Raw genomic sequence first — 12,996 nt, forward strand, 5'->3', positions numbered from 1 at the left:
AAGAGAGAGAACAGCATGTCTGTGCCTGTCAACACCAGAAACTCTCCCAGGCTCCTTTGAAGCAATGCAGCCGCTTGGTGGGAGCTGACAAGCTCGTTCCCTTTCAAAGAACCTGCTCATCTACCAGCCCTGGCACACACAAAACATTCCCATCACGGCCTTCAGAGCCTGAATTTCGGCTTTGATCATCTTAAAGCACATAAATCTTTCAAAAAATTTGGGGGGCGGCAGGGAAAAGATTCTCTTTGGTAATGCTCAAAGCTGCTGTTTGAAAGGCTGGAGTGGCTACTGTGGCTCTGCGACATTTAAACAAGTCTGCTAATGTGGACTGGACAGAAACCCAGGAGAAACTGGCCCATCTGTGATGTCTCCTGCCCCAATTCCCCTGCTCGAACAATGGTGGGTATGCATCCTTCATCTCATCTGCGCGCCTTTGCTTCTGTCAGTGCCTTGCTCCAGCAGGCAATTGGATGAGACTGGAGCTGCGCAGAGGGACCGCAGCTCGCCGCGCTTGCCTGAAATACCGACACACACAGAACGGGAGCCAGAAAGCAATCCAGAAAGCAACCTGCACTCCCACAGCTGAGCAGTGCCAGCGTTGAGCCCACGAGCCCCCCACAGTCAGTGCTCTACTGTGGCTAAATAATGTCTTCTTCAAAGGACAGTAATTTGCATTGCCACAAAGCCATGGACCTATATCTTGGCCCAAGGTCATCCTTCCCGTTCTCGACCATCATTTGGACTCATCACTCATCTACCAGTAGCCAACAAATCACCTCTGCATCCACCCAGATCCTCTCTCATTTCTCTGTGTACCAAGACACGGGTAAATACCCGCTTCCCTTTTGAAAGCTGAGCATCCTGCACTGATGGAGAAGGGCAAGACGAGACTCCGCTCCCGTCTGTGGGCGTTGTGCAGCCCAAGGTGGGAGTGCGGCCAGGGCTGGCTCGCTGCAGGTTACTTACATGCGTTGGGGGACCCGTTGGGGAGAGGCAGGTAGGATCCTGCTCGCCAAGACCTGGAGCGGAAATTCTTCTTGCACTTGCCGCAGTCCTGCCCTGTGGTGTTGTGCTCGCACTCGCACTGAAGGCTGCCCTCTTTGAAGGTGCACAGGTTAGCGTGGAGGTTGCATTTACACCTGGAAGAGGAAGACAGGAGAAGAGCTGTCAGGTATTACTGCAACTCCTCCTTGCCCCTGGCGTAGTGCTGTCCGTGTGCATGAAAACGTAGAGGTGAAGCTGGGCCAAGTTACCCCTTTCCTGTTCCTTCTGCAGGATTTTTTCACTGAACTCAGCTGCTTTCCCCAGGTATCTGGTGCTGGGGTTACGATGTCCACATCCTCGCCCAAGGTGGATCTGCAGTCTCTATTCCAAGATGAGAGATACTTTACTCCCACCATCCGACTGCAGTGGCACAGATCGTTTAATGGTAAGTCAACGTCTCCAGCTGAGACTCCAGTAAGGAGTCACACATACTTTTTCAGAAATCTGAGTGATTGACTCAGATGTAGGCATTTACTTGGAGGCAGAGAGGACAGTCTCAAGCTTTAGATGGAGAAGCATCGCTAACACTGGTGGGGCTCAGCCCCTTGACCCCTGCGCAGCGTGCTAAAGTCAAGAGCGTTTTCTCCCGTGGTGTAAAGCTGCACAACACAAACCCTTTTCCCTACGTGCAGCGCAGCCCCAGCCTGCTGTGACCAAAATAACACAGAGAACAAGTCACCATCAAAATCTGCCTTTTAGTCAGATCAGAGAAGGCAACAATGAAAAACACTATTCAGCAATTCGCAAACATTAACAAACTTTTAATGAGCTGTAGTGCAGTATGCAGGGAATAATTATCTCCGTGCACAATAATTCCTGTTGCTCAGACTCCGGAGGTGACTTGCACAGAGCATGGAGGCTGAGCCCATAACTCACACGTGGCTCTAGTGACTCCCGGGCCCGAGCTCAGGCCATCAGACAGAGACTTTGGGGACCAAAATCTCTAATTTCATTCCAGACAGCGGATCCCTAGCACAGCCTGCTGGTTTTTCACTGCTTTGTGCAATAATTTACACTCTCAGAAGCAGAACCATTAGAAAACAGTAATGCTGTGCCTTATGTGAACGGGTAGAGAAGTCTGACCGGGCAGTGCTTCGTTGTGCTGGGCTAATTGCTCAAAAGATGCAAAACTGAGGGGAACAAACCGCTTGCAGAGAAGATAGAGGAGGCATGGCCTGCTTCTTCTCATCCTCTGTGTGTGCTGGGATAAACAACCTGGATTAGGCTGGGAGCCGTGAGCCGGGTCCCTCCTGGCTGCCGGCGCCGCGCATGCCCACCAGCTCCTGGTGCCTCTCCCCCTCTCCCTTGGAGCCCCCAAAGATGCTCCCCAGCCGGCTGCCTGACCCACTGAGGCTGCCTTTGCCGTGCTCCTCCTTACGCGTGGCTGGATAAGCTGACCTCATGTATGATTTTTTTTTTTTTCTCCCCCTCCCCTCCCTGTCCTTAATTCTAGCAAACCCCGCTCAGAGGCTAAGCATAAGCTGGATGAATGGTCTCTCTCCCTGTCTTACAACCCTGCCCTGTCTCTGACCAAGCAGGGGAGGGAATATTGCAGTCTCTAAAAGGGAGGAAGGAGGAAAATGTGGTCCATGGAGCAGAGGCAGACACACTCAGCATGCTCCACTTGAATCTGTGTGTTAGTGAGAGCCGGAGATGCCGCGTCACGGCTGAAAGCACTAACAGCCTCCGAGCACTGCGAGCATCAGTGCTCTGGGAGCAAGCCATGAATCTGAGCGTCCGCAGGAAGGAAGCGGCTTTGGCCGGTACCTACACAGGAGGGATCCTGTACATCAGCCGCTCCGTGTCCCCTCTGCTTCTGGTGAGGAAGGATTTCAGCTGAGCTGTCCCAGCCCTTTGGCAGAGGTGATGCTCAGTCCTGGGGTGCTGCGGAGCCTGACTCTGAATTATTCAGTGTCCACCCGGCGCAGCCTCCTTGTCTCGCTTCAAAATGAGCAGACGGGAGGCAAGCAGGCAAGATAGCAGGTTAAAGCAGGTCAGAGCCTCACCGCAGCCGCTCTGGGCCCAGCCTGAATCAGAGCAAAGGCTTCTGTCTGGGAGCTGCAGCTCTTCTCCCTCCTACGGCTGGCAGGAGCAAGGGGATGGAGCCAGCTCCAGGGCGCAGTCTTAAAATCCAGCCGAGGGGCAGTTTAAGAGCCCCAGGGGATGGGCTACAAGGAAGGCAGGGCCTGGCATCCCTCTTGTTTTCTTTGAATTCTGGGATGATGTGGAGGGTAGCGCCTGGCTCCTGTCCTTGACCCCGCTAGTCTCGCAGTGAGGACATCAGCCCTGGGTCACCACCACCTGAACCCCTGCAGTGGCCTGGGGCAGCCTCCATCACCCCCTCCGCCCGTAGCACATCCTTGTTCCTGGCATCCCCGGCCGAGGGCCAAGCAGCTGTTTTGGGGAGCTTCTGCTGGCTCCAAGCTGCTGCCGTACAGGAGGGTGAAATCCGCTCACCGTTGATTTGGCTCCAGCTACAAAACCTCCGCCAAGCAGCGGGACCCAGCCTTCTCACTACCGGGAGAGCGAGGCACGGATGCGTGCAGGAGGCAGTCAGACGTGCCTGCTTGTACACACACACTGCTCGCTTGCTGCTGAGGAGGGCTGGGAGCTGAGCACCAGCTCCCGGGACAGCCCCCAGCTGCCTCCTGCCCCTGCAAAGGCACCCGCATGCTCCCCTGCCAGTGGGATGGGGACAGGGGTGGGTGCTCATGGATGTCCCCCAGCCACTGCGTGCAGGGCTGATGGAGCACTGCTCTTCCCAGAGAAGACTCTCACTTCCTAATCAGTGTAAACAAGGAAAATTAAATAAAGAGAAAGCAGAGGCAGCCTGTCACCCTGACTGCCTGCGCCTGGGTCACTTATATTCCTTGCTGTTTGGCCCTTCGCTACTGTGCAAAAGTTTTGATATCCAAAGGATCAATTTTACCAGGGAATTGCTTTCTGAATTCGACCTTTGAGGATCATCAATCTAAGCAGAGAACTATAACCCCAGCAAGCTGACCCCGCAGCACAGCACTTTTCAGCCCAATCAATCAGGCTGCATTATTTAATAGCGAACAGCCAAGCACCTTCCACCAGCCCCGACTGCCAACCCCATTTTGTGTGAAGGTTTCTGCATCCGGGCCTCCCTGCTGTTCACGCTCGGAGGCTTGGCTTTAACCCCTTCTTCAGGCTTCTCTGCCTCCTCCTCTGGGCTTGCAGCCCAAGGACACGCACTTGTCGACGGTCTGTGCACATCTTCTCCCAGCCAAGATCCAGCTGGTGGAGACTGGAGTAAATCACATTAGCCCAGTCCCCTGGGTGGGAGCTGCTAGTCCTGCTTGCCTCCGCTCATCTTCCTCGGGCGGCCAGCCATCGCAGGAAAGAGAGGATGAAGGGAAAGGTTAGGAGCTACTTAGCAATGAGGCTTAAAGAGCAGCAGTGGGGCAGACACCTGCGCTGTGTCCTGCAGAAGGCAGCGATGGCCCCGTTCCAGTCCCAGGGCTGCTCCAGCAAAGGGCTGGTTGCAATATGGTCTCTTTGGCTCCGGAGGTGGTCTGAAGAGCTGGGAGCATTTCTCCTCTCTAGCTCATGGGTCAACGCTAGCGGTGATGGCGCTGTTTCTTGGTGAGCGTTCAGCGCCCACGTAGGATCCGGCCGTGGTGGGGCACAGCCTGGAGGAGAGCAGCCCCAGTGCACACCCAGCAGGAGCTGCAGCACCCACAGGCACCCTCCATGGCCTGGGGACGCCCAAGGCCTGCACTGGGCTGTTAGTAAGTGCTCACAACTGCGTTTTGCGTTAAACAGAAACTGGCTCAGGCTGTTCCTCAGCAAAAGTTGCTGGAGCAATGATTGGCCCAACATGTTACCATTTGCACGACGGGGTATTTACGAGTTTATTTTAGTGTGGGCCATTCAGCTGCTGCCATCCCTCAGCGTGGTGCAGCGTGGTCTGATGCTGCCAATGCCTCCACCAGGGAACATCACGGAGCTTGGAGCGCCAAGGAAAGTTTAAAGGAAAGTGTCTTTTTTTTTTTTTTTTTCTTTTTTTTTTTTTTTCCCAGCCATAAAGAACAGTTTGCCGTCCCTGCATTTCTCCAAGTCAGCATCCTGGAGGTCACAGCAGCAAGCGGTTGGAGAGGCATCTGGTGCCAAGCCCGCGTGTGAGGGAAGGAAATGCCCGTGCGCAGGCTTTGAAAGGGGGTGCAGCCGAGGGTGAGTGCTGCAAACCTGCAGGAGCCACGCTGGGAGTGGGAAAGCAGCCCCTGTCCCTGAGCTTTCATTAATAAGGACTTTTGAAATAATTTTTAAAAGCCACCCCAGCCCTTTGCTTTCCTTCCAAGGATCCTTATGTGTTTTCCAGCCTCTTTTCTGTCCGTAGCCCCACTTGCAGAGCAGGGAAGTAAGGCAGAGAAAGGCAAAGAGCATCTCTTCATCCCTCTCCCTCCCTGTGGGGCTAAGCCAGACAGACCTTGGGGTGCTGGCACCCCCCATTCAGGCCTGACGCCGTGACCCCGCTTGCTGTGCTGGGTAAGAGCTGGAGGAACCGCTTGCTGGGTGGAGACCCAGAGAGCTGCTCTGTCCCCATACACCTCTCACCCAGCTCCCACCATGGCCCAATCCTGCCTTGCCCCGAGCTCCTTAAAAAAGAACCTGGGTGAGGACTTGGGGCAACAGAAGTCCGCTACAGTGGGCCACCACCTCCCTTCCAAGTCTCCTTCCAGCCCAGCCTGTGCTCTCATCTCCTCCCTGTGCTTGCCATGAGGATGCTACTGTACGGCCACATGGCCCCAAGGATGCTGTGGAGACCTGGTCCCCTCCTGCTGGCTCCTGGGCCACCGGGCTCCTGCTTTCCCTCCCATCACTGGCTTGGCAGTGGTGCCCCCCCTGCTCCCTTTCCGCTCACCCGAGCTGGCACTGGGGAGAGGCAGCGCACAGCGGAGGGCTGCTAATGACAGCCATCCAAAGGAAGGCTTATGATAGCTTTCCCCTGAATTGTTTGCTCTCGCTGTAATTGATGAGCCTTTAATGAGTCTCATGGGATGATGTGTTTGAAGGGAGCTCTTTCCTCTCTGTCCCCGAGGAAAATGATGTTTCAACTGATCTCGGCTCTCGGGGAAACATGAATAACTCTTCTCCATCTCTCTATTGTCATCCCCAGCCGTTGCTCGCAGCTGCCTGGCCGTGACTTCCCCACTTTTTACCTGCTCCTTTGCAACTGTTTTGGCAGCTCAGCAAAAGCAGGGAGCAAATCTTTTGGGCAAAGCATAACAGGCGCTGAGCTTGGATTGTTTCTGGCCCATCTGTGCGTGCAGAAGCAGGTAAAAATAGCTTCTAATGGCTGGGCCACGGAAGAAGCACCGTCCCTTTGTGGAGAGGAGTTATATTAGGATTCGCCTTGCTGGGAGATCACTCCAGCAGAAATTTGCTATTGCCAGTGGCTGGAGCAGGGCTGAAAGGGCTGAAGAAGGCGACAGCGGCTCATTCATCCCAGGAGCAGGGCTGGGAGCGTAACTCAGCCTGCGGTCCAGGGGCTGAAGGGGGAGGAAAAGCCATTTTAACGCGTTGTTTCTTTCCGCTTGAACCAGGGAGAGAGGCTTCTGGGTTTCACTGCTTTTTGCAGAGCCAAAAAGCTGAAAGAAAACCCTGGGTTAGGTCAGAGGGACATGTCGTAGGGACGGATGAGTCCTCCCGGCGGGGAGGAACCCTCCTTGCTGCCCTTCGAAGTTATTTGAGGTTTGGGTTACAAAGAGGAGACAATTTAAAAGATGCCAAAGTGGAGAGCACGCTAGCTGGCTGTTCCCATTCGAGAGGCTATTTATTTTAAATAAGTTGACACTCACCAGCTGTCAAGATCCTGCTGACTGGTGGAACATTATTTACATTCAAAGCTGTCTTAAAAAGCAAACACGAAACCAAACTTCCCCATTAGGGGGTCAGGCAGCAGAAGGGAGGAAGGGTGAAGAGGACATCACAGGGATATGTGAACATAAATATTTGCAGAGTAATATGTATAAATGCTCTTGGTCTTTCTCCTGGAATGCAATAATGCCTGCAATTGAGTTCATTGGCCAAATTGAATTTGGGCTCCTGTAGCAGTCTCTTTATATTAAGTGCTTTAACATACATCACCTTCTCAGTCTATCGATGAAATTCTATTATCCGCTCAGGCCGGACGCAATTCGGCAACAAAATCAGAGGGGAAATAAAAACCTTCACAAACTGAAGCGAGGAGCAGGTAATAGGACCTTGGGCATCCGTCTCCGGCTATCGACAAAGTGTCACGAGTGTCTGGGGGAAGGAGGAGCTCTCCGGGTTTCTCGCTAACTCCTTCCCTCCCTCTCAGCAAGTTTCCCCTCTATCTTGCTGCAGTGGGAGTAAAAACCTTTACGAGATTCAAGTAAAGCCAAGCAAACAGTTGCTGCACATTAACTTAATTTAACTATATGACCAAGAGCAAGATTTTGCTTGAACTCGAGCTAATTCCAACCTGGAGGAATGCCAGGGAAATTCAGCCATCCAGCTCTTGGGGGCTGCCCAGCACGGAGGCGAGGACGGGCCGAGGAACGCGGCGCACTGCTGGCACAGACTTGGCTGTCCTTGACACGAGGATGCTGTTACCTCCTGGGACCCGAAGTCTGGCTGCCAGGAGCTGCGGGGGAAGGAGCGGGGCCAGCCGCAGGTGGTGCTCGCCCTGGTTGTCATGGTCTTCCCAAAGCTGCTGAGCACGGGCGGGGACTGGCTGCGGGCTGCAGGGGCGTTGGGCTAGTTCTTGGGGGACATTTTGGTGAGCCTGTGGCTATTTCGGGGGTGATGCTCTGGCACTGGGGCTGGGCAAGCTCAGCTGGGGAAGCCCACACTCTCACAGATCATTTACCCCAGGTCCCTGCCTGTCCCCCTTTGCGAAGCAGCGGTGGTGCAGCCGGCGGGTCCCACCCTGCTCCTCAGGGAAAGGGGCTCAACGGGGACATCGGTCATTACACAAAATCTAAGACCCTCAACAAGAGACTGTTCCATGGACCAAAGCTGCTTCTTTCCTCCCTTTTAGAGACCGCTTTGTTGCAAAAGTCAAGATTGGCTGGAGGCTCTCCAACAACTTAATCAACAGAGCCAGAAGGAGGAAAGTCCAAGCAGGGCAAAGCAGCCTGGTGCAGCCGGCGGGTCCCACCCTGCTCCTCAGGGAAAGGTGCTCAACGGGGACATCGGTCATTACACAAAATCTAAGACCCTCAACAAGAGACTGTTCCATGGACCAAAGCTGCTTCTTTCCTCCCTTTTAGAGACCGCTTTGTTGCAAAAGTCAAGATTGGCTGGAGGCTCTCCAACAACTTAATCAACAGAGCCAGAAGGAGGAAAGTCCAAGCAGGGCAAAGCAGCCTGGGGCAGCCGGGACGCGCTTTGCGCTGGCACCCCCGGTTCGAGCTGAGCTGCAACCGCAGGGGAAGTGTGCGGAGCTGCCGTCGTTGCGCTGGCCTGGAGGACAGAAGCAGGAGGCAGCCTCCAGGCTGAGCAGGAACTGCTTCATCTTTAACAGCAATACAACATCGAGCATCACCGCATCTTGAGAGTCACCAAGAAGGCAGAAAAGTGTATTCCCTGCATGTGGGTACCACTGACGATTAACCAGCCTGATTTATTGGAGGAGGTGCTCTGGGGGATGGCCTTGATCCTCCAGGTCTGGAGTGCCTGATCCTGTCTGTTGGCACCAGAATAACAGGCTGGGCAAATTCGTTCTGCTCCGCTAGTGCAAACTCACCATTCCAAGTCATGCGGAGAGCAAAGCCTCCCGGAGAGCACCCATGCACGGCACCGAGAACCGCACAAGAGGAAGGCAGGGATCAAGGCAGGGGAACACAGAGGGCCTTTCCTTTCAACTCTTTTGTGTGAGCAAAAAAGAAGCCAAGGAAACCCTCAGAAAAGCAGTTGGTGAAGAGAGGAAAGGAAATGCCGTTACAAAACTGGAAACCTCATCTTCTTGTCAGTGCCTCTGGCCTGAGCAAAGCCTGAGATGAGGCACTGTTACATGGAGCTGCTTGGTGATGAGTAATGCTCCCTCCTCCTGCCTTCCTCCGGGGACTGCTCACCACCAGCAGGATGGACAGACAGACAGACAGACACAGCATGGACTGGGCAGGGGAGGACGAAGGAGAGAAATCTTAATAATCAGCCTAAAATTGATTCACTTCTGCTCAATCTGATTTCTCCTAACTGGATCCACATGTCCTGGCCATGGCACATTAACTTCAATTATGGCTTATTAATGTCTCCGTGATGGAGCGTGCCCTGCTGAGCACTGTGGTGACTGACATTATGAAGGGGAAAAAATTACTCCAAAGAGACACGGTGTGTAATGGAAATAGAACCGGCGGCTTTCAGCGCGCCGGCCATCAGTCCTGGCAGCCAGGAAAAGCTCATTCACCCATTCCTGAGGAGATAACTGAGCTCTTTGCTGCACCGAGGAGAAAACTAAGCGGTGAATAGAGATCTGCGGGGAAAAGTCTTTCTGCTTCCCTTCCCCATCCTGCCTGGCACACACACAAGCACACAGGCCAAGGGCTTGCTTGTGTCTATTCCTGTCTTGACTCCTCTGCATCTCCAGTTACTCTGCAGATCAATAGGGACAGGATGGAAGAAGAAAAAAAAAAAAAAAAAGAAGAGAAAAAGATACCAAGAAGAGGAAAGAGAGTAAAAATAAACTGTTGGCCATGAACGGAGAAATGGACCTGGCTGAGGCTGTGGGAGGAGGAGATGCAGGCGAAGCAGGCAGAGGAGGCCCTGAAGCACCAGCCCATTGCACCAACACCCAGGAAGGGAGCAGTGACCCTCAGGATTCACCAGACCCTCTGGAGATCCTGGCAAACTCTCGACTGCCCCTGTTCACCTGGCCCACAGGGGGGAGAGAAGGCAGCACACTCCTTCCCCTTCTCCCCGTGTCCTTTGCTCCGTCTCTTTCTGCTTTTCCCAAAAGCTCTGGGAGACTGCAGTGAGGGGTATTCCTTGGTGAGAAGCAGAGGGGTGAAGGACGGGGTGCACCTGGATGGGAGCCCAGGAGCACGTGGCCCAGGGGCATCAGAGAAACCTTTCTGAACCCACCGGCTAAGGCTGTGGCATGAGAAACCACCCAGGCTCGTGGTCTGCTCTGAGAGCAAAGCGTTTTGCTCCTCCCTTGACCGTGAACATCAACTGGAAATGAGTTGCCATGTGTCTCATTACCCTGCGGGCACTGCCAGCTGCCTGCCAAAATCCTGGTGCCATTCAGGGGCACAGGCGATGCCACACACCGCTCCTCTGATAGCACATACCGCGGCTGGGCACCACTTCTCCGTCTGCCCGGGGCTGTTCACATCTGTAAGTCACTGGCTCCTCTGCTCTCCTGGTGGGATTTTCTGTCTGCTTTTTGCCTTTGAGCCTTCATTTCTTCATAATCATCTTCCCTCTCATTTCCATGATCCCTGTAGTGGCTCCCTAACACCCCCCCGTTTTATCTAGGCACTTTCCTCCTGTTCTCGAACGTGGTCATTCCCACGTCCTGGAAGAGGCAGCATGCGTCCATCCCCAGCCCTGCCCACCCTGCCTCCCCCCTTCCCTGCACAGCGCTCCTGTCAGGCTCACATTGATTTCTCCTCTCTTCCTCTCAATAACCCACCCCTTGTTGAGCCATACACAAGATTTAATTTGGTTTTAGTCCCTGCACTGTAACTGGCTTTGCTTACAGCTGGAATTAGATTGCTTTCCAGCGAAAAAACCTGCTTGCCGAGACTGGAATAATCACAGGAGCAGAGTTAATTCACATGAAGCTTCTCCACCTTATACACCACTTATCCACAGCTCCTCAGCTGGCCGTCCTGCCCTGCACCCACCGGAGATGGAAGAGTCAGCCCAGGACAGGCATCAACTTCTTCCCCATCCAGGATGAGTGTCCCCTTCTCCTGGGGACCAGCCCAGCAAGCGGGGACAGCTGGGGAGAGCTGGAGCAAAGCAAAGCTGGGTCTTGCTGTAGCTCAGGACTTGGAATTTGGGCCCTAAAAAGCAGATTTCAGAGTTTTCTTTGTCCCCGGCCAAGGAAAAGCCCTCTCCTCCCTGCCGCACGGAGGAGTCGCTGTCAGGCAGCTCGCGGTGAACGGAGCCAAGAGGGAAGCGGAGGCGAGCCGTCCACCCGGGCAGCCGTCCACCCGGGCAGCCGTCCACGCGGGCAGCGTGCCAGCTCCGGGGGGAGGCCACCAGGAATCAGCCAACAAACCCCAACCCGTCTCGTTCTGGCCCCAGCGAAAAAGCAGCATTGCAGCTTCCACCCGGCTTTCGCAGCCCGACTCTCCCTCGCCAGTGCTGTCCTCAGGACGCAGGCAGCTGTGGACTCTCGGATGTCTCATAGAGGTTGTGCCCCACCTCTCCCCGGGGCGTTTGAAGGAGCTTTCCTCCCCTGTCCTAGTTGACTCTTTTCACAAAGTTTATAGGGATTTTATCTCTTGAAGCAATCTCCGCTGCTATTAAACAGTATTAAATTTGGACAGTGAGTTCAAAACATGATGGGGGACTGGTCATGATGGGGGGGAGAAAGACAGCTGACAACTAGCAAGATGCTGGTTTGTGGAGAATCCCACCAGCACGGCCAGAAGTTAAAAGTACTGAAGTGACACATCCTGAACAAGACAGGCAGAAAAGGTAACGGCCCCTGGGGAGGAAGGCATTCATGGGACACCGAGAGTATTTTAACATGTATCTTAAAGCATCAAGTACCCCAAAGGTGCTGCACGTGCAGTAACAAGTCCTTGGTTACCTGCACAGTCCTCTCCATGCTTGGAAGCCAAAGGTCATTGCACAAGGGCATCAAATATTTAATCCTAATTTACCACTTTCTGAGCTGAAAACTCTGTGTCCCTGTTACAGAGTCTAACCAGCCTGGATAAATTGATAGACCAGCTCCAATCCTTCCTGCCAGCCGCCCCTCAGCGTGGGCTTTGGCTGGGAATTCATCCCTGAGGCTTTGCCACCGCTGTTGGTTAACACCAAGCATCCCTGCGGGCAGCTCGGCCGCCCAGGAGGGAGCGGAGCCGCGGCAGACGGAGCAGGGGGCAGGACTGGCTGTGTTCGGGGTGGAGGGGAAGGCAACGCGCCGGCCTTTCCTCTCGCCTTTGCCTGCTTTCCTTTCAACCCTCTTTGCTTTGCTATTTTGCCCCATCCCGAGCTGTTCCGAGGACCGTGGATAGTTAGCACGCCTGGCAATACTTCTTACAGGCAGGTGTAAAATGTCTCTCTGCACATTTATATACAGAAGCACATTGCACCGGAACCCGGGCGCTTGCAGATGCGCTTGACGGTGCTCTCCCACACCTCTGCCTGTGTGCCTGAGCTCCCCAGGGTTCCTCCCCGAGCAATCCCGGTGGCGGGCATGCCGCCACGCCGCCAGCCGAGCTGAGAGCCACGGCTGCTCATCCCACACAGGCGACTGCGCCGCGAGAGAGGCCAAGCCCCTCTGCCTGCTGCTGCCCTCACCGCTGCCTCCTGCCTCCCCCCGTGGGAGCAAAGGGATCTCCTATTCCTCACTGCAGCTTCCTTCCCCTTGGAGCACATTCAAAGCCAGCCTAGGTGGCACCTGCGAAACATTTTTGCTTGCAAGTGTCAGAAGCAAACAGTTTGGAACCGATACAAACGGCTCTTCTGTCGCTGTGGTGATTCTTGTTAGCACGGGGTGGGTGATGGGGAGATTTTTCCCCTCTCGCCTGTAAGTCTCGCACAAGCTGAATCCACAAGCTGGATGGGAAATTAGCCATCTCGGCATTTTTCCACCTTACTTTGCTTTTTCAGTAGATGTCATAACGTAACATATGGCATCGTACAGAGAAATGAAAAACAAAAACCAGGAGAAACAAACCCCCTTCCCGCCTTCCCCTGCCCCAGATCTGTCGGGGGGGTTACCCTCACCCCAAACTTCATCTGCCGGAGCTGGGGCTGCTCCGGGGGGGGGGCAGG

The 12,996-nt window shown here is 54.4% G+C and overlaps 1 protein-coding gene across 1 annotated transcript in view; it reads right to left on the reverse strand.

The window, feature by feature from the left end:
* Positions 1-12,996, reverse strand: part of NTNG2 (netrin G2) — a 47,714-nt gene that overhangs the window by 14,006 nt on the left and 20,712 nt on the right. Inside the window, exon 3 of the mRNA XM_009322175.1 lies at positions 967-1,139. Coding sequence (XP_009320450.1) covers positions 967-1,139 — 173 coding nt within the window. The remainder of the gene's footprint in view (positions 1-966; positions 1,140-12,996) is intronic.

The sequence above is a fragment of the Pygoscelis adeliae genome, unplaced genomic scaffold (genome assembly GCF_000699105.1).
Source record: "Pygoscelis adeliae isolate BGI_AS28 unplaced genomic scaffold, ASM69910v1 Scaffold114, whole genome shotgun sequence".
Taxonomy (NCBI): Eukaryota; Metazoa; Chordata; class Aves; order Sphenisciformes; family Spheniscidae; genus Pygoscelis; species Pygoscelis adeliae.